Raw genomic sequence first — 22,474 nt, forward strand, 5'->3', positions numbered from 1 at the left:
CCGTGAACTGAGTAACGGTGTGTCGATTCGAAACCGTTGGGTGTCGAGTGTTGCGCTGTGGGGGGCAACTAGATAGTTGAAATTTTCATATTTTTGTTACGGCTGTCTGCATTTATATGTTGGACACTGTTTTTATTATTCGTAAAGTTAATAAGTGAAATACGTTGTCGCCATTATATATATCAGAGCGGCCGAGGTGCTCAAAAATATCTGAACACGCACTCTAGCCACAGAATAATTAATAGTACTACAGTCCGTTTTTTTTAGCATTAGAAAGAACTTCGCAGAAGTAAGCTTGTGGTTCCAAATCCGGCACTTTTAGCTGTAATAATTTGAAGTAAATTGTATCTATTGACCATGCTACATTAGATAATTCAATAATTATTAACAAATAAAGAGCCTGATAAAAACTGCACGCTTGCTTCTGTGGAGTTCTTTCTAATGCTAAAAAAAACGAACTATACCGTACAGAAAGGAAACTTCCTGCAAAACCGAAGTTTGACAGCGATTTAGGGTCGAATTATGCTGTCCCTTTCTAATATAAGGCACTATCCTGTACGTCTATTCGAGATTAATCTATACATTTTAAGTTTTAATCGTGTGTCGATAGATGGCAGTAAATGTACCGTGGCAACAAAATTTACTATGGCAATAGCCCTCTATACTATCTATTCTATTTGCTCGGAGGTAGATTGACTCTACTGAGTTCTTCCAATCCTCCGTTAGATGGCGCTGTGCCCACCGTGAACTGAGTAACGGTGTGTCGATTCGGAACCTTTGGGTGTCGAGTGTTGCGCTTCACGGGGCAACTAGAAAGTTGAAATTTGGTAGTTTTTGCTGACGGCTGTCTTCATTTACATGTTGGACACCGTTTGTATATACAAACATCTTAACTTCGTATAAGATGAATAAAGTCTAAGGAAAAAACGTGAAACTGATATCTATGTGATAAATATAAAACGGTGTCGTCACGCCATCTAGCCGACCATAGGCCAAAGGTGTGTGCGCCATCTATCCGAGAATGACTTTTTCTTGATTTCCGGGGCACGTTTTTTTCGTAGATTTTATTCATCTTTTACGAAGTTATATATGTCAATGTCATTGATACGGATATCCATGATCATAGACTCAGATCAAGAAAAGTCTGCAGCGGATTTGATAGCCCACGCAGTGCAAGTGTGATTTTAAACGTCAAACTTCTATTACATTATGATTTATAAATAACACTTGCACTGCGTGTCATGGTTATCAAATCTGCTGCAGATTTTTATTGGTCCGACTCTAGTCCGTCTGAAGCATAGAGTGATCATTCTTACCAAAACGCTTATTATTTTCGTAGTCGACAAGTAGCGGATTGATCAGTACTGCTACTTGACAATAGATGTCGCGACGAACAAAAAGTTGTAAACTGTTAAGCAATACACTTTTCGTCAGTCGCGACACTCGTGACATCTAGTGTCGAGTAGCGGTACTGATAAATCTACTACTTGACGCTACCGCTAGATGTCGTCTACGAAATAACCCGTGTTTTGGTAAGAAAACTAAAGATTTATGGAGTTAGTACTCTATTGTTATTTATTTTCCTATACTTATACCAGTGGTGCGAAACTTCTCCCTTCGGGCAACCTCGGCTCCGTTCGGCTCAGCATCGCTCCAAGCAATTATTAGGGCTGACACAACTTGACGTCTCTTTGCGTGCACGACCACAGATAATGGCTAGAATTTTGACAACCCTAAATAACCGAAAGGGATAGTGCCGTATAATAGAAAGGGACAGCATGATTCGTACCTGAATCGGTGCCAAACTTCGGTGTTGTAGGAAGTTTCCTTTCTATACGGTAGTACTATTTATTCTGTGCTTATACCGAAATCATATGGCTCACGATTCTTTTTTTATTTGCAGGCGAAAATTTGGGACCTCAGGAAGAGATCTTGCGTGTATACAGTAGCGGCACATACGCATCTTCTAAGCGGTAACTATATTCATATGTGACGTTATCTATGAAAAGGGACCTTATTAACGATGCTGTACGGCGTAAGCGCCATCGAGAGTAAGGTCCCTTTTCATAGATAATGCCCCATATTTACTTTTATTCTAGCAATATAAATGAAGGGATGTTTACAAAAACAACATAACTGCTTAGAGCGGCTGACACTTTTTAGGGTTCCGTACCCAAAAGGTAAAACGGGACCCTATTACTAAGACTTCGCTGTCCGTCCGTCCGTCCGTCTGTCACCAGGCTGTATCTCACGAACCGTGATATCTAGACAGTTGAAATTTTCACAGATGATGTATTTCTGTTGCCGCTATAACAACAAATACTAAAAACAGAATAAAATAAAGATTTAAATGGGGCTCCCATACAACAAACGTGATTTTTGACCAAAGTTAAGCAACGTCGGGAGTGGTCAATACTTGGATGGGTGACCGTTTTTTTTTTGCTTTTTTTTGCATTATGGTACGGAACCCTTCGTGCGCGAGTCCGACTCGCACTTGCCCGGTTTTTTAAGAACATTGTTAATCGTTTCAGGTGTCAACCAGTGTAGTCAGTTATGCTGTTTTTGTAAACATCCCTTCAAATGTTTATGATAGTACCACTTGCCCACACTATTAACTGCCTATCGGTGGACCTCTCTCTATACCAAATTTCACAACACACAACACAACATGCGACACAACTAAAAACCGCCGTGTCGCCTAAATATTTTTTTAGCTTGTAAGATTTTACTATTGTATGTATGTTAGTTTGTAAGGTATGTATCTATGGGCCTTAGTTGCCTGATAATAAATGATATTTGATTTGATATTGATTTTATACCAAATTTCAACTAAATCGGTTCAGCGGCTTAAGCGTCAAGAGGGTTACCTCTTCACGCTTCAGCTTAAAGTGTGTCTGTCTGTTAATAACAGACGACACACTTTCGCCTTTATAATATTAAAGTATGGATTTAATTAATGAGACGTGGTTAAATATATAATAATTTACTTATTTTTATTTCTTCTTGCCCATTGTTTTGTTTATAACAATTTTTTTTGCAGACGTGCGATACCAAAAGAGCCACGGACACTTCCTGATGACGACATCTTACGACAAGACTGCGAAGCTGTGGTCCAACCCGGCCTGGCATCCCCTCCGCACGCTCGCCGGACACGACAACAAGGTACTACCATACAGTAATATAAGCTGTGGTCCAACCCGGCCTGGCATCCCCTCCGCACGCTCGCCGGACACAGCAAGGTACTACCATACAGTAATATAAGCTGTGGTCCAACCCGGCCTGGCATCCCCTCCGCACGCTCGCCGGACACAACAAGGTACTACCATACAGTAATATAAGCTGTGGTCCAACCCGGCCTGGCATCCCCTCCGCACGCTCGCCGGACACGACAAGTTACTACCATACAGTAATATAAGCTGTGGTCCAACCCGGCCTGGCATCCCCTCCGCACGCTCGCCGGACACAACAACAAGGTACTACCATACAGTAATATAAGCTGTGGTCCAACCCGGCCTGGCATCCCCTCCGCACGCTCGCCGGTCACGACAACAAGGTACTACCATACAGTAATATAAGCTGTGGTCCAACCTGGCCTGGCATCCCCTCCGCACGCTCGCCGGACACAACAAGGTACTACCATACAGTAATATAAGCTGTGGTCCAACCCGGCCTGGCATCCCCTCCGCACGCTCGCCGGACACGACAAGTTACTACCATACAGTAATATAAGCTGTGGTCCAACCCGGCCTGGCATCCCCTCCGCACGCTCGCCGGACACAACAAGGTACTACCATACAGTAATATAAGCTGTGGTCCAACCCGGCCTGGCATCCCCTCCGCACGCTCGCCGGACTCAACAAGGTACCACCATACAGTAATATAAGCTGTGGTCCAACCCGGCCTGGCATCCCCTCCGCACGCTCGCCGGACACAACAAGGTACCACCATACAGTAATATAAGCTGTGGTCCAACCCGGCCTGGCATCCCCTCCGCACGCTCGCCGGACACGACAACAAGGTACTACCATACAGTAATATAAGCTGTGGTCCAACCCGGCCTGGCATCCCCTCCGCACGCTCGCCGGACACAACAAGGTACTACCATACAGTAATATAAGCTGTGGTCCAACCCGGCCTGGCATCCCCTCCGCACGCTCGCCGGACACAAGGTACTACCATACAGTAATATAAGCTGTGGTCCAACCCGGCCTGGCATCCCCTCCGCACGCTCGCCGGACACAACAAGGTACTACCATACAGTAATATAAGCTGTGGTCCAACCCGGCCTGGCATCCCCTCCGCACGCTCGCCGGACACAAGGTACTACCATAGAGCAGCAGTCGGCAACCGGCGGCCCGCGGGCCGCAAGCTTCCCTGGCTATTTTGTATGTAATATTGACAAACGACAATGTCTGCTAAAGTCATAAATATTAGACATAGATGCCAACTAATTACTATGTGGCCATTGGCTGCTAAAAGGTTGCCGACCGTTGCCATAGAGCAAAGAGAATAGAGCATATAGAGATGGATTGTCAAAGTAAATTATGTAGCCACTGTAAATTTACTGCCATCTTTCGACAGAAAATTAACACTGTTAGAACGCCATTTGACTTTGATCTTAAAATTAAGTAACAAAAATTTTGAAATAAATATACAAAATAGTTCTTTACGTATAGATGACAGGAAAACCTATTAGAAATATGCAGTCAAGTGTGAGTCGAGACTAATTACTTAGTTTTTGATCCGACTAGGGATTTATTTAATTAGGTAACGTACGGAACCCTTGGATCCGCGAGTCCGACTCGCACTCGGCCGTTTTTTTACAAAAACTTTGTTACAGCATAGAGAAAAAAATACATAGATTGCTCACTTGTAGCACCGACCGGAAAGTCTTATGTCGTTGAGCATTAAACTTTCCGGCCGGTGTTAAGCCCCCTCCAGACTATAGTTCGTTTTTTTTAGCATTAGAAATTAGGTAAACAATCTTGATGTGTCTTTTAATTGAAAAACACATTTTAAAAATAAGTTAGGGCAAATATATAACAATTATGAATGTAATACAATCATTTATATTCTTCTGCTTTCATAAGTAATAGTTTTTGAATTTTAAAAAGCGTTTTTAAATTAAAAGACATGTCAAGATCGCTTACCTTCTTGCAAGTTCTTTCTAATGCTAAAAAAAACGAACTATATGTGCGTGAATCGCGGCGCGACGTCGCGGAGCGAACATATCGCGAAGTTGACGTAAGACTACACACTCGCACACTTCACGGCGATTTCGCAGTTTGGTTTGCGTCAATATGGCGGAAAAGCATCAGCTGATCGAGTTTAACTGTTAGTTATCTATGGCATCATACGTGATTTAGCTGTTTTTCCATTTTGTTTTATTGTAAAACCGTAAAATATAGCTGCTTAATATAATATAATCATAATACAATTCATATTTATCTTGCCACAGAGGAGCCAAAATATTGTGTAATGTGGAGTCTTGCAAGTTCGCGCTTCGCGTCTCCTTTGACGCGGGCCGAAATACCGACAAAAAACGGAGAACAAGGCGCGAAGGCGTGAACAATCTGCGAAATCGACGCCACACTTGCGTTCGCGGCTTCGCCCGCGATTCACGCGCACAGTCTGGAGGGGGCTTTACATCTATTGTCACTTGACACTCTTGACAGTACTACTACTGCTACTTAAAGTACTGATAATTCCGCTACTCGATGCTAGATGTCGACTGCGAAAATAATAGTCTTTTTGGTACCAAAACTAATGTATGGAGTGAGCACTCTATTCTTACTATATTTCTCTTTATTACAGGTTATGTCGGGCGACATATCTTACGACAACAAGTACATAGCGACGTGCTCATACGACAGGACCTTCAAGCTCTGGAGCCCGGACCTCGCGTGATTTTAACATTTTTACAGTACATCTGGTGTTCCATTACGACACCCTGTGCTGTAATAAGCACATTACGTAACTACGTAGAAAATTTAAAGGGCCATACTGCTCGCTAAGCCAAAGAGCGCTATTTCAAAAGAAAATTAATTGCTAACTTATACTTTAGTTTCTATTACCAAAAATAATAGATAGTATAGAGGGGTCCTGTCATAGTAAATGTTGTAGGCACTGTAAATTTACTGCCATCTATCGACACACGACTAAAACTCAAAATAAACACGTATAAATAATTATCAAAAAAATGAATATCTATGGATTTTATTATTTTTATATCATTTTGACCCATGTTCATTCACTGATAAATATGTGTTAAAATTGTTAAATATGAAACGGTGTCGTCACGCCATCTAGCCAAGAATAGGCTAAAGGGTTGTGCGCCATCTACCCGAGAATGATATTTCTTGATTTCCGAGGCACGTTTTTTCCTTAGGCATTATTCATCTTATACGAAGTTACATTTATGTCTTTGCTATTACTGAGAATTCCATTATCATAATCATTTGTTTTTGAGATAGCGCTATTCGGCTTAGGAGGTCAGCGTATGTACTGCAAAACGTTACGTTAATAAATAACTGCGCTTAATTTGTGTTTTGTTTTGCTTCAACTATAGACCAAACAAATTAGATCCAAATGAATTCCCAGCAAGCTGGAAATTGAGCCTACAAGAGATATTTTTTTTTAGCATTAGAAAGAACTTGCAAGAAGGTAAGCGATCTTGACATGTCTTTTAATTGAAAAACGCTTTTTAAAAATCAAAAACTATTATTTAAGAATTCATAAATGATCGTATTAGTTTCATAATTGTTACATATTTGCCGTAACTTATTTTTAAAATGTGTTTTTCAATTAAAAGACGCATCAAGATTGTTTACCTTATTTCTAATGCTAAAAAAACGAACTATATCAATGGAGTGAGTGATTCTTGAGGAAGGTTTAGATGTATAATTTGTAAGCCCGTGCAAAACCAGTGCGAGTCTCTAATATGAAAATAAGATCACTAGATTAAGCCAGCGATCTTTACAAAAATAGCACCTTAGTGCGAATTTCATACAACTTTCTTGGATTGGCTGATAATCGGCAAGACAACCCTAACAGGGTTAGGCTATACCGGCTCTATCATATATTGTAGGGAGGAAAACCGTTCGCTAGTTTACAGTAAGCACAGCGCCATCTAACGGCAAATTCTGAACCTGGAGCTTACATTCGCAAATTGTGGGCATCTTTCTCTTTTACTCCAATTAAGGCGAAATTAGAGTGAGAGAGAAAGATTCTTGCATCATGCAGGCGTCCTCATGAGCCGGTTTGTTTCGTGATTACGGTTAAGTTACTGTTAGGCTCAGAGAACGGAATTTTTGAAAAGTCGTAGCGCTTTTTTGGGTCACAATACGGTTGCCATTTTTTTTTCCCACTTATATTTTGACAACCTTAAATAGCCGAAAGGGATAGTGCCATATATTAGAAAGGGATGGCATGATTCGACCCTGAACCGCTGTCATATTTCGGGTTTGTAGTAGGAAGTGTCCTTTCTGTACGGTAGTACTATTATTTATTCTGCGGTATGATATTATCATATATTTTTTAGCATCTGCACTTTTTTGTGCTAGCTAGTGCTAGTACTTTTTCTATTTAGGTTAATCTTCATAAAAACGTCTGAATTAACGGTTATGAAAGTAAAAAACGCCTCAATCAGGTTGACAGGTCGATGTGACCAGCTTAATTAAAAAAATCATTTATTTCAGAACACCATACACCGTTAGTTTTAACTTAATTTCTTAAGCACACTAATAATACACTTAATTTAAAAAAAATACAAGTATTCATTAGGATTAGGACAACTCAAAAAACTTAAGATGTGCTCCTAGGACCTACCTACTGCGAAAATCGATGTTTCATTATCTGCCTCTCTATTACTTGCATATTCGAGCTACCTATACAATCTACCAATTAAAATGTAAAGGCAACGTATCTCTGGATACGCGAAAAAGCATCCTTATGGTTATTAAAAGACTCTACATTCATTACTTTCTAGAATGTTGCTTTAACAATTTCGAAACTCTTTTTTATTTTCTGGTTTAGATAATAGGGAATATTACGCGGAAGTCTGTGTAGGGAGTAGATACGACAATCCACGAGAATAGCGGCTACTGCGAAAACCGAAATTCGCAATTTGCGGGGATCTTTCTCTTTTACTCCAATGAAGCCGTATTTAGAGTGACAGAGAACAATCCCCGCAATTTACAAACTTCGATTTTCGCGGTTGTAGCGAGGGTCTACCGCGAAACAAGCTCATACTTGGCTGCGCTTTGAACACAAATGTCACAAACTAAATACAAAAATGAGGCCATAGTCTGGTTGTATATTGTACACTCAATCGTTTTAGTGCATTTATTTACCCGTGTACTTACAAATAACAAACAAACTGATAATAAAAACAACATTAAAATTAAAACTAAAATTTAACAGATCTTAAATTAACTTATAGGTATTTATTTACCCGTGTTAGTTTTCGCCTACTATTTCATAATATTGAATTCAAGCTACTCTTTAAATTTGCAGAAAGGTCATTAAAATCATAAAATATACGAAAAAATATTGGTGACAACACTGAGCAAATGTCAATGACATCTAATGTAGCACGTTCGAGCAGACTCTACTTTCCATTACGAACATTTTATTTCTATACTCTGTGTCAAACGATTTTAAACTGTACTGCTTTAAGTGACAGCACATTTTTACTAAACATTTTTTTAGTTTTATTCTAGGACATTGTAAATTGATGTCAATAGCGCCGTTGTGTTGCTTCAGCAGATGTCTCGCCGCGCCGAGGTCATCATTTCCGCGAAGTGCACCCATCGATAGATTGTAGACCTAATGTATCAGAGAATTGCAGTAATAATACCGAGCTAGCCTCCGCGCTGGCACAATTATTCACACGTCCACCGTGGCGTGAGTGCCACCAGACCAGGAAATCACGATCGGCCCATCAAAGCTTTTAATCCTGTCTCGAAACACGATAAATAGCATTTTAAATTAATAAGCAGGAAGTAATCGCGTAATCAATTAATCTACGCGATTAAGGATTATTCTGTGTTAGAATTTCGCTTGAAACTGTCGTGTTTTGATATTTTTGAATTAAAATGGTGATTAAAAAGATTTGCTGTTTGGGAGCTGGCTACGTCGGCGGGCCTACCTGCAGTGTTATAGCTCTCAAATGCCCGGACATCACAGTGACTGTGTGCGATAAAAGTATAGATCGTATAAACCAGTGGAATTCGGAGAAATTACCGATCTACGAGCCCGGGTTAGACGATGTCGTGAAGGAATGCAGAGGCCGGAATCTATTCTTCTCTACGGACATAGCGACCAGTATTCAAGAAGCCGATCTGATATTCATCTCTGTCAACACTCCTACGAAGACTATCGGTAATGGAAAAGGCCGCGCCGCGGATTTGAAGTATATAGAAGGCGCTGCGCGAATGATTGCCGATATAGCAACTAGCAATAAGATAGTGGTCGAAAAAAGCACTGTACCAGTTAAAGCTGCAGAGATAATCATGAAAATATTACGCGCCAACACTAAACCTGGTGTTAACTATCAAATATTGTCTAATCCAGAGTTCCTGGCTGAAGGTACAGCTATAGTTGACTTGGTAGAAGCTGACCGAGTTCTGATTGGTGGAGAAGACACACCTGATGGCCAGCGCGCTGTGCAGGAGCTCTGCTGGGTGTACGAGCACTGGATACCCGCTAAAAATATCCTGACAACCAACACTTGGAGTTCCGAGCTGTCCAAACTAGCAGCTAATGCTTTTCTTGCTCAAAGAATCTCTAGTATCAACTCTCTGACAGCCGTCTGCGAAGCTACCGGGGCTGATGTGTCCGAGGTAGCCAGGGCCGTTGGCCGGGACTCCCGAATCGGTCCCAAGTTCCTAGAAGCCTCCGTCGGCTTCGGAGGCAGCTGCTTTCAAAAAGACATCCTGAATCTAATCTATTTATGTGAATGTCTAAACTTGCCAGAAGTAGCTGCTTATTGGCAGCAAGTTATCAGCTTGAATGATTACCAAAAGACCAGATTCACTCGGAAAGTCATTGAATCACTCTTTAATACAGTTTCGGATAAAAAGATAGCTATACTCGGCTTCTCATTTAAAAAGAACACCGGTGATACTAGAGAGTCTCCTGCTATCCTCGTTTCTACAACATTATTAGACGAGGGAGCTAAACTGCACATCTACGATCCGAAAGTAGAGAAAGAACAGATGCTATATGAACTAAAGCATCCATCTGTTACGTCAGATCCTGAATCGGTAAAGAAGAATGTTGTAATTCATGACTCTGCATACTCAGCGGTAACGGGAGCTCATGCTATAGTGCTCTGCACAGAATGGGACGAGTTTAAAGAGCTGGATTATAAGAAGATATTTGATGTGATGATGAAGCCAGCGTATTTGTTTGACGGGAGGAAGATATTGGACCATGACGCGCTGCTGGAGATCGGATTCCACGTTCAGACTATCGGGAAAAGGCTGTCGAGGTCGAGCAGCATCAGGGCACAGGGCAGCCAAACTTCATAAACGTAAGTATTTATAAATTAAGTTTTTAACATATTTAAGACTAGCATATATTTACCCACTTTTACGTTCGAAGAATAAAATGAAGACAGTCTGCAGCAGAAGTTGCTAAGCGGGCGAGGTGTTCAAAATGATCTTGACGCGACGTTATTGTTAAGAGAATAAGAGCGTGTCAAGGTAATTTTGATCACCTCGCCCGCTTAGCAACTTCTGCTGCTGACTGTACCTACTACGTTTGTATCGGAAAGGCGATTTCGCGCGGTCGTCAATTTTCGTCTTAGTCATAAAATAAAATGTATGAAATCATGTTACATGGACCAGTGTAAGAGTACAATGGCGTGGCATAACCTCAGAAAATCGTATTAGATTAGATATATGTCTAATATATTATTATAGGACATAAATTGACTAAACTGCAAAACGTAATTCAAGACCAAAAAAAGTAAGACAATGTTGCCACTGCAATAATTTGTTTGTAAAATAGTAAATTCCTTTTGATAAATAATCACGCTAGGATAATTTATTTATTAGTAATTTTAATCCTACGATTTAAAAAAGTACTTTTATTTAAGTACTTATTTTTACATGCATAAATACACGACGCGCTAGTAAAATGTGGCAACATTTTCTAACTTTTTTTGGTCTTGAATTACGTTTTGCAGTATAGGGGTTCAGAGAGGAGAATGAAGACTGGGTACAGTCAGCAGCAGAAGTTGCTAAGCGGGCCAGGTGTTCAAAATGATCTTGACGCGACTTTATTGTTATTAAGAGAATAAGAGCGTGTCAAGGTAATTTTGATCACCTCGCCCGCTTAGCAACTTCTGCTGCTGACTGTACCTACTACATTTGTATCGAAAAGGCGATTTCGCGCGGTCGTCAATTTTCGTCTTAGCCATGAAATAAAATGTATGAAATCATGCTACATGCGTAAAATGGCATAACCGCCGATAAGCGTAAAATGGCATGAACGAAGAAAATCGTATTAGATTAGATATATAGGTATATATAAATTTATAATATTAATAATATAATACTTTTAATCGAGCAATTCTTGTATATTTATTTATTTATATGTATATTTTTGAGATCTCGGAAACTACTCTAACGATTTCGATGAGATTTGCTATATGGGGGTTATAGGGGGCGATAAATCGATCTAGCTAGGTCTTATCTCTGGGAAAACGCGCTTTTTTGAGTTTTTATATGTTTTCCGAGCAAAGCTCGGTCTCCCAGATATTACCTAATTATTAATAATGGGAGATAGGCGAACAATATTATTGAAATATTGCTAGCTGTTTCTTGATCTTTAGGGTTCCGTACCTCAAAAGGAAAAAACTGAATCCTTATAGGATCACTCGTGCGTCTGTCTGTCTGTCTGTCCGACCAATCCCCCCACCCCCTTACCTCCGAAACTACTGGGTCTAAAATTAAAAAAAAAAAACAAAATAGTTCTTATTAGAAATTACCTAGATTTGATCCAACCCCTAGACCCCTACGGGTTTTTTTAAAGACATTTCATTCACGTTCTACTTAAAAAATAAATTGTTAAAAAATTGGGTAATGTATGGAACCCTTGGAACGCGAGTCCGACTCGCACTTGACCGGTTTTTAATTGCTGTTTTTTAAGATGTATGTCATGATCATGATAGGCAATTATATTAATGGTTTTTCGATATAAACAAACAAAAGTAAGATCCGTTTATCTGAATGGCGTAATGGCTATTTAGCATGTATGCTGCGGTGCTATTTGAGGTCCGACCTCGGCGATGTCACGTCTCAATTCGAGGCTCTAATGTTTAAAGCCTTCATATCATAACTTATGGTGTGACAATGCCACTACACTATACTGTGTATGTATGTCACTTTATTACGCATAAACAGGTACACATAAAATGGACAAAACAAAACAAAAATAAAAATGTTATGTGCAAAGGCGAATTTATATCACGAAAAATCACGATGGGGGACGGGGTCAGGGCTATAACCGCGAAAATCGAAGTTCGCAAATTGCGGGCATTTTTCTCTGTCACTCTAATTACGCCTTCATTGGAGTAAAAGAGAAAGATCCCCGCAATTTGCGAATTTCGGTTTCCGCGGTAGCCCCTCAGGGAAGTTATCACGTATATTTTTTTTTTCAAAAAATAGGCCATATATGATCACACGATTTCTGGACGACCCCAAGGTGCGAATAGGCCGAATAGTATGAAACGCTAGTTTGACTCTTGCATGGAGAATATGTGACGTTCCACGGAAAAAGGTACCTTATGGCGGCTGGCGCTTACGTCGCATAGCGCCGCAATAATATTTGAGCGGCGTTAATAATAGCGTAAGCGCCAACCGCCATAAGGTACCTTTTCCCGTGGGACGTCACATATGGCTTCGTATTTAAACAAAAACAAACTACAATATTTAGCATGAATTGTAATAGTAATAACATCATTTTTGTTACAGGTATCGTCACAAATAATAAAAGAATGAGATTAGAGCTACCGAGGATTTTATGCATCCTAGCGCAACTATGAAAGTACTCGTACGGATGTAGTGCATAATAATAGTTATTTGTTTCACTCGGGGGCAAAGTTGTTGTTTAACCGCACGTGCTGATATTGATACCCGAGCAAGCGAAAGAGTACAAAAGAAATTCTCGCTACGCTCGTGGTTCGAAAAACGATCTTGAGCGTTGCGAGGGTTTCAAAGCACGAGGGCACAACACGGGGGTTAAACAGAATTTGCCCCCGAGTGAAACACAAAATTTTTCACCACCCGAAGAAAATATTAACTGTAAGGTATCAAACAAAAACAAATCCAAATGAATGTTATGGATAACAATTATGCACTACATCCGTGAGTATACCAATTTATAAGTCATAACAATATTATAGGTAGTAAAAAAATGTAAAAACAACCGTTTTATGCCGTGTGGAAAGATAAGTCGGGCCCTGGAGGGAAACTACCTTAAATCCTCAAGCTGGCTCATTTTACTTAAAGGAGACATTCCTTTATTTTTAAAAAGAAACAAAATTGCATTCAAAGATTTTCTAAAACTCGCTTGCCTCGCCCGGGACTCGAACCGACTAAAAATTCCAAAAAATAAACTCTCGCAATATTATAACACTAGCCGTTACAGTTAATGTTAATGATAACATTTCTCCAAGAAACATAAGGTCTTAACTCGTCTGTCGTACAAAATATCCATAAAATCTAATATTTAGTACTCAAGATTTTTTAGACAAGCAAAATTGAAGAAAAAAAGAAAAATCTTTGAATGCAGATTTGTTTCTTTTTAAAAATAAAGGAATGTCTCCTTTAAGTAAAATGAACCAGCTTAAGGATTTAAGGTAGTTTCCCTCCAGGGCCCGACTTATCTTTCCACACTGTATATGTGTACCTATTTATGTGAAGGTAAATAAACTTCAGATTATATGTAGATATAGTCTGTATCTTTAGGTATTTAAATAAAAGTAAACAAACAATTTGTACATTTTCGGGTAGTTATAACATTTATCGGTTAACCGACCAATTACAAAACCTCCTGGATCAGTCACTGAACGAATCGTGTAATGTTTTCATTTACCCTCAACTGACTTAAGGAGCCATTTGAGGGTAGATTTTGTTTACTTTTATTTAAATACCTAACGATACAGAGTATAGTTTTACTGTTTTAATACTGTAAACTAAGGTAACTTTAGTCCACAACTTATAACTGAGGAGTGTCTTTTCAAAGGCACTTATTTTTGTATAATGTATGTATCAGATCACTTATTTGTATTAAATAAGCCCTTTTGACACTCCGAATTCAGTTCCCAATTAGGGAATGCAATAACCGGCCAAACTTCATAACCAGTTTCGGTTACGGTTATGCCCGAAAAATAACCGAACATCGGTTATAACCGGTTACGGTTATTTTTGACAAAAAATTATAAAATAACAATAAAGTCATTAAAACATTACGAAAATGAAGGTACAGTATTAGGGAATGTGATTAAACGAGTAAGTCTTCGTTTTTTAATGAAACACACAAAATACAGTAAAAGTAAAATATGACCTTGGACGTGATACAATATTCAATAAAAATATTTCATAAATAAGGGAAGTAATACTTTTTTATTAAAGTACACGAATGACAAAAATTATAGTCACAGGCGTCACAGGCAAAAAGGCAGGATTTTGTAGTCATCACTCTTAGATGATAAAAACATAGAATTTATGTCGTCATAAATAAATAACCGAAAATAACCGTAACCGGTTTTTTTTTTATTATGAATGGGCTTACTCATGGCCACAGACTAGCCGAGGCGTAGACGTGGCCTACGATGGAGCGAGCTCGCCCAGAAGGTGCATGTTCACTCTTATGTTACTCTGTCTACTGTTATTCGAGTTTCCAATATTCGGTTATGAAATTTTGTCAAAATATTCGGTTACAACCGAATATTTGCATTCCCTATTCCCAATCCAGTTTCATTTATACCCAGTTACTTTTTATTTAAAGTTTAAATGGACTAAAATTTAATATTTCTTTTTGAAACTTTGTAGTGATTTTCACATATTTGTGACGTCCCACGGGTAATGGTACCTTATGGCGATTGGCGCTTACGCTATTGTTAAACGCCGTTCATTATTATTGCGGCGCTATGCGACGTAAGCGCCAGCCACCATAAGGTACCTTTTGCCGTGGAACGTCACATATTTCTTGGTGAAACTCTGTTACTTGATTTTTACATATTTTACCACTAAGTATTTACCGTATAAATATGTAATTATGATTTAGTTATAGTATACGCATTTGCGATAAAATGGTCACAATTTAAACTGCCAATTAATGCATTGTTTTATCAGTTTAACCTTGTACGTCCCGGCGTACTAAATTTAGAACAAATTACGATAAGTATTACGTAAAAATATTAAAACTTGATTTATGTTTCGAAATGAAAAGCTATAGTTATTTTAGACTAAGGATAAGAAATTTTACTTTTATATTGTATAAATATTTTATTTTATTTTTAAAAAAGATTACACAAACTAAGTTATGGATTTATGGAATGGTTTAAAGGTGTATTAGGCTGATTCCGAGTGCTTTAGAATGTCGAGCCAATTTCCGGAATTACCCGATACTCTTTTAAGTATTTCGAATTATACAGCGTATAATATAACATTTTTCTGGCCTGTTAAGTTCATTTTTGTTACGATAATGAAATAAAACAATTTAAAAAGTATATCGCGTACTCTGAACCTGTAAAAAGTATATCGCGTACTCTGAAGCGTTTCCACCAGAGATGAGCGAGTAGTGTGTTTGTTAAGAACTAATAGAATGTTACTCGCTAGAGCATGAAGTAATAATTAGTTCTTAACAAACACATTCCTCGTCGCTCATCTCTGGTGGAAACGAAGCCCTTTAACACCCCGCTAACCATACAAAAGTAGGCAAAGAAATTTTTACCAATCGGAGTAGGATAATAAACTCGTTTTCTTGTTAGGGTTCCGTACCCACAGGGTAAAAACGGGACCCTATTACTAAGACTCCAACGTCTGTCTGTCAGCAGGCTGTGTCTCATGAACCGTGATAGCTAATAAACAGCTGACATTTTCACAGATGTCGATTTCTGTTGCCGCTATAACAACAAATGCATAAAAGTATGGAACCCTCGGTGGGCGAGCCCGATTCGCACAAGTCCGGTTTTATTAACCCAATGGCTTACGCCGCGACCCATAGTTTGGGGAATGGTGATCTAAACTGAAAATCGTAATTCAAGACCAAAAAAAGTAAGACAATGTTGCCACTGCAATAATGTGTTTGTAAAATAGTAAATTGTTTTTTTATAAATAAACACGCTAAGATAATTTATTTATTGGTAAGTTTACTCCTACGATTTAAAAAAGTACTTTTATTGCCGTTTGTGCCCAAATAAACATTAAAACTAGTGATGTACCGACTATTGATTTGGCCGACTAGCCGACTAATCGGCGCTCGAATGGCCGATTAGTCGGCCGACTAGTCGGCTAGTCGGCCAGATCATTAGTTTCGTATAAGTTCAGGTGAAAAACAATAGTTTTGCTCTTTAGGTTGCGCTATTTATATATTAGCTTGGCTAAAAGGTGTTCTCTACATGTTCAAAGACCTATCACAAGAATCCTCGTTCTATTTCTGTCTTTCTTTTATTTTGCGATCCTGAGCAGACCGTCAGTAGGTACAACTTGTAGGAGGTATTTCCAAGGCTCTATTTCTCGTACGTAGTCGCCAGTTAAGAACCTATCCCCTGGGGTCAGCGTCTTTTCGAGCAACGTGCCCTGTTTATAAGTCTCTAAATTTTGCAATAACATTAATAGTTCCCCATGGTTCCTCCATTAAAAAAAACAAAAACTGAATTATAATAAAATCCTTTAAGTATAGAACTTGGCCATGAAATTACACGAGAATCAGTTGAGATCGACCTGTAGAGGAAAACACCAGCCTACCACCATACGATAACGATCAAACGGTCAATTATATGAACAAAAGTTTTCACACCCTGAATACGTATTTTGGTAAAATAGACATAAAACATATGGTAAATATTGACTGTTGGCTTCTTTTTTCTGTTTTTCTTTCACTAATAAGGTGCCGACTAATCGGCCATTTTTGCCGACTAGTCGCCGACTAATCGCCGACTACAAATGTGGCCGGATAGTCGGCTTTCCCGACTAGTCGGCGACTAGTCGGTACATCCCTAATTAAAACATTTACTTATTTTTACATAAATACAAGACGCGCTAGTAAAAAGTGGCAATATAGCCTTACTTTCTTTGGTCTTGAATTACGATTTTCAGTATAGGCAGTAAAGTCGGTACTAAAACTGATTATTCTGCTAATTTTCCTTTCCTGAAGTAATATTTTCCAGTTGCGCAAAAAACACAATGACTTTGCTTCGTTAAGCCTTCGAGATAAGAGGAAATGTTCGTTGTAGTACTCAGTATTATCAGGTGAGTTAAAGACGAGTTAATAATAAAAATTTACAATCACTATCAAACATTTCCCTGTAATATAGTCCGTTTTTTTTAGCATTAGAAAGAACTTCGCAGAAGTAAGCTTGTGGTTCCAAATCCGGCATTTTAGCGGTAATAATTTGAAGTAAATTATATGTATTGACCATGCTACATTAGATAATTCAATAATTATTAACAATTAAAGAGCCTGATATAAACTGCACGCTTGCTTCTGTGGAGTTCTTTCTAATGCTAAAAAAAACGAACTATAGATACTAACTTTTGCCCGCCACGTCTGCGTGGAATTAGTATACTAATTTGGGTAGCTTATTTTTCATTTGCTTTTTATTGATACCCCATACAAATTTTCACCCCCTAATGGGATGGGTCAGCCTGTATAGAAATATATGGTACATATTTTTGAGATGATTTGTGCACCCATATTTTTACACTTGACTCCAGCTGATCTGATGGACGCAGGAGGTGGTCATAGGAACCCTCTGTTTTAAGATAAATTTAACATGTATGTCTTTATTATTCGCTCGTCTTTCTTATTATAATATAAAATAATGTTATATTAAACTTATCGCCTATCTAATAGTAGGGTATTACCTATTTAATTTTAAGATAAATTGAACATTGCTTATCGGTAGATAAGAAATGGTCAAATGCAAAATTACTCGCTTGACCGGTATTTTATATTGATAAAAGATACATATATCATGATAAGATAATGATTGTATTAAGTTGTCAAATGATTTAAATAAGTTAAATGTTAAAAAAAATTACTCGAATACGATTTTTCGTATAATCATCTTAAATACAAAATATTCAGGACTGTTACACTAAGATTAAACAGAAAACTAAATACAGTACGTAGCGGCCCGCTTTTTTAAAATATCTTCCGTTAAATTGAAATAATCACGATTAGTTAGCAGTGTGTGTGCACGTTGATGGGCTCTTAAACAAGAACTTTTTATTTGTAATCATTAATATTTACATGTATTTATTTTTTTAATAGAAATTGGTTATGTTTGGTTATGTTAAGCAATACCTACTTCGAATTGAATGTTCTTACCAGTGGTAAATAAATTATTTACAGAAAGGCTTATTTTATTTGAAACGTGGCGTGACGTGGGGGTCTTGACTCTTCAGATAAAAGTGTACCATATACTTTTGTAAACTACATAGATACCTTTGGCCTATACCCGTATATAATGCTGACACCTTTTGATATTTAATTAGTGTCCGACCGAAGGTTCGGTTTCGGCCAAAAAATCATGTTTCGGCTGTAGTTTCGGTATCGGCCAAAAAACGGCCGAACCTTTCGGCCGGGCCGAAACTTACGAAATGGTACTTCGGAATAAGACCCAAAGTTGGGGGATAAGTAGGCAGAGGCGTAACTAGGGGGGGGTTGGAGGGGGCAAGTGCCCCGGGCGCCGTCCAAGGGGGGGGCGCCAAAATGGGCAAAAGACTACCTCTCATCCTGGTAATCTGGCCCACAGCTCAGAAAAGCAAAGAGAAAGCCGATCTTTTAGGTACTCTTTTTTGCCTAGAACTCGACCTTAAAAGACGACGGTAGCGCCCTACCGCCCACCATCCTTCAGTGCGAATACTCTATGCCAGAAACTTCTATCAAGCAGAGGGATATTCGGTAGGAGTTGCTATGCTTTCATTTTATAAGGCGAGCGGGCCGAGTGCTTCAGAGAGTTCAGAGCTGTGTTCCGTGTTAGCGCGTCTTTTCCCTCAGGGGTCTCCTGTCGGGAAGTTACCATTTTATGGACAGTCCAAGAGACTACCTATGCAAATGGATCCCTAGCCCTTTGTCCGGCAGGCGCATATATATGAGCCGTAGTAGACGGAACCTACTCCAATAGCTGCTGCTGCATATCTGTGACATGTTGTCTATCGGACGACAGTAGGTACGGGGATTCCTATATAGGCTGGTTAAAAATAACTACATTCCCGTTGCCAGGGAGGTTTTGGGATTATACTGAGCAACTTTTACTACGGGACCAACCCCGAAATCTCAAAAAAAAAGTTTACCCTCCCATAGAAAATGGACCAACCAAAATGTATGAACCAGCCAAATTTTTTTTTCGCGACTGAGGGGTTGGTCCCATAGTAAAAGTTGCTCATTATAATCCCAGAACCTCCCTGGCAACGGGAATACAGTTATTTTTTAGCCACCCTGTATACAGGATGTTCTCTACCGCTCGTAGGTAAGTACAATGAGCTGTTGTCTGAAGAATTGTTTGACATGCTGCCTAGTTGCCAACGGTGACAGCTTGCCATCACTGCACCGCTCGCCGTATTAGGATAGGCAGAGTGTTTATCCTCACACCCTAGAGGCCTAGAACCTAAATGGTCGCGTACTGTGCGGTTTAAGAGGAATTCCTTCCACAGTGGTCGGGAGGAAATTTGTCGAAAAAAGGGAGCTCATTCCACAATAAATTGATTAAGTTCCTTTTTCTCGAGAGGCTACAGTATGGAGATCTCCAAAAAAGTGCATAAGTTTTAAAATGGTCGGCAACGCGCTTGTAACTCTTTTGGAGTGTAGACGTCCATATGATGCGGTGACCACTTACCATCAGGTGGGTCGTAAACATGTTACCCACCGATGTCACAGAATAAATAATAGTACTAGGTACAGAAGACTCACTCTCTAACAAAACGCGTCTGTCACGATCAGCGCAGATATGGCCGCTAGGTGGCGACAGCGCCACGCGCGGCTTATGGCAAACCCCAAAATTGGGGTCGAACGGATGGACTTTTAACTGCCTGTAGCAAAGCGACAACATCGCGGAGTGAGCCACGCCTGCCGATGTATTAAAAAAACACATATACACTGTATTGTCTAAATTAAAAGTAAATTTTAGTTAAAAAAAAAGTAACCCTTTTGTAGTTCATTTCGTTTGTGTGGGGGGGGGGGGGGGGGCGCAAATTTGGTGCCTGCCCCTGGCGCCATATCCTCTAGCTACGCCTCTGTAAGTAGGACAACAATATTAATACCTACATAATTATTATACTGATTCATGTATAGGTAATTAGGTACAGAAATTAATTGGTTTATTGGTAAACACAATTCCATTAATGAGGGCGCCACTGGACGGTCGACGCAGTCTTAAGAGGCTGTCAATACCTGTAACGCGCACACTGTCTAATTGTTTCGGAGTGAATGAGTGATTTTACCTCAATTTACTATTGGTTTATGTTCCACATGTCTTCTACTTCAGCTTAGCCTTTGGCCTCGCTGCGCCATGCTCGGCCTGCGGTCTCGCTTTTTAATACAATGGACATTGGTTGGAGTCTGTGCTCAACTACTTATCCTGAAGCCTGTAGCACGGCTTTGACTTCGCATGACAGTTCGCCTCACTGGGGCACTTCGGACTTTTAGGCCCAGGTGAATATTGGTACCCGGCCTTGCGATATTGTCAACAAAAACTTTCGCGCTCGCGTTTTTGGTTGACCCCTGTATCTACATGTTAACTTGATTAGTGAATGAATAGAGTTAGACCAAGAAAATTCTGCAATGATTTTGATAGGATACGCAGTGCAACTAGTGCAACTGTTATTTATACATCATAATTTCATAGAAGTTTTGACGTTTAAAGTAACACTTGCACTGCGTGTGTTATCAAAATCGTTGCAGAATTATCTTGGTCTAACTCTAGTAATTTTCTTAAAAAACTGCTTAAGTAACAAAAAGGATATTGGGTGTTGACAGCCCCATTATACGTGTATAAAAGGGGTTTTATGACATTTTTTCAACGATTTTAACAAGTCTACAAAAGATTCGGTTTCGGTTTCGGCCGAAACTAGAGCCAAAGCCGAACACTTCATTTCGGTTTCGGTTTCGGCAAAAAAACATGTTTCGGTCGGACACTATATTTAATCAAAGTCAAATGGCGTTCTAAAAGTTTTAGTCAAAAGATGGCAGTAAATTTACTGTAGCAGGCTCGGAGTAATTAACAATGGAGCCGCCATTAACAGGCGTTCCCCTCTGTCGAAAATAGGCGGCCAATGGTCAACCACATGTCAACCATATGTATGGACTGACGTTTATCTGACATGACGTACCTATACATTTGATGTGCCCCTCCCCCGCAAAAAACGGCAGACTATTTTGTACCGAAAATTTTAGACATGGCGTCTCCGTTGTTAATTACTCCGAGGTAGCAGGCGTGTCTCACTCCGCGATTTCGTCGCTTTGCTACAGGTAGCTAAAAGTACATCCGTTCGACCCCAATTTTGGGGTTTGCCATAAGCCGCGCGTGGCGCTGTCGCCACCTAGCGGCCATATCTGTCCCGATCGTAACAGACGCGTTTTGTTAAAGAGTGAGTCTTCTGTACCTAGTACTATTAAACTATTATTTATTCTGTGACTGTGGCTACAAAATTTAGGAAATGGTAAAACCTTTTAGATTTGATTATATTGCCCTCTATTTGCGAAAATATGAATGACTTGGGCCCACTTGCACCATTCCACTAACCCGGGGTTAAGCGGTTAAGCTATTAACCTAGTGCCAAATTGTATGGCTAACCATGGCAATTCCTGGTTTAACCGGTTAATCCCCGGTTAGAGGAATGGTGCAAGTGGGCCTAAGTACGGCTACTCGGCGAAAGGTGGCGCTTTTATCAATAATATATTATTTTGCTCCATCTTGAGGAATTTCTAAATCTTTAATTTGAATATTTTTGAATGAAGAAATGGGAAAATAATAAAATGAAACGAAACATATTGCTCACTATTTTACACATTACTACATATCTGCTACATATGAACATAATACTCGTATACCTATACCGCAAAATGTGCCGAAAGGGGCCGATTTTTGAATTTCGACCGGTCGATTTCGTGTATTTCGTTCAATAATATCTCTACTACTAGGCATTAGGTTTAAAGATAAACCTAATGCCTAGTAGTAGAGGCATTTTTAAATACTGATAGAATTGAAAACGAGTGGCCAATACTACTCGAATCC

At 39.4% G+C, this 22,474-nt stretch overlaps 2 protein-coding genes across 3 annotated transcripts in view; both read left to right on the top strand.

The window, feature by feature from the left end:
- Window positions 1-6,466, top strand: part of LOC134676386 (U4/U6 small nuclear ribonucleoprotein Prp4) — a 35,531-nt gene extending 29,065 nt beyond the window's left edge. Inside the window, exons 13-15 of one of the 2 annotated variants that reach the window (XM_063534763.1) lie at window positions 1,904-1,973; window positions 3,041-3,162; window positions 5,815-6,466. In XM_063534763.1, the coding sequence (XP_063390833.1) occupies window positions 1,904-1,973; window positions 3,041-3,162; window positions 5,815-5,907 (285 nt within the window). In that variant the 3' untranslated portion in view covers window positions 5,908-6,466. The remainder of the gene's footprint in view (window positions 1-1,903; window positions 1,974-3,040; window positions 3,163-5,814) is intronic. The other variant, XM_063534762.1, reaches the window with a different exon arrangement.
- Window positions 6,467-8,747: 2,281 nt separating this feature from the next.
- Window positions 8,748-18,479, top strand: LOC134676392 (UDP-glucose 6-dehydrogenase). The gene is made up of 2 exons (XM_063534779.1): window positions 8,748-10,534; window positions 12,981-18,479. The coding sequence occupies exon 1, from the start codon at window positions 9,096-9,098 to the stop codon at window positions 10,530-10,532; it is 1,437 nt and encodes a 478-aa protein (XP_063390849.1). The 5' UTR covers window positions 8,748-9,095; the 3' UTR covers window positions 10,533-10,534; window positions 12,981-18,479.
- The last annotated feature ends 3,995 nt before the right edge of the window (window positions 18,480-22,474 follow it).

Source organism: Cydia fagiglandana, chromosome 24 (assembly GCF_963556715.1).
Source record: "Cydia fagiglandana chromosome 24, ilCydFagi1.1, whole genome shotgun sequence".
NCBI lineage: Eukaryota > Metazoa > Arthropoda > Insecta > Lepidoptera > Tortricidae > Cydia > Cydia fagiglandana.

Coding starts and splice junctions, on each gene's coding strand:
- LOC134676392 (XM_063534779.1), top strand. CDS start 9,096: ATGGTGATTAAAAAGATTTGCTGTTTGGGAGCTGGCTACGTCGGCGGG.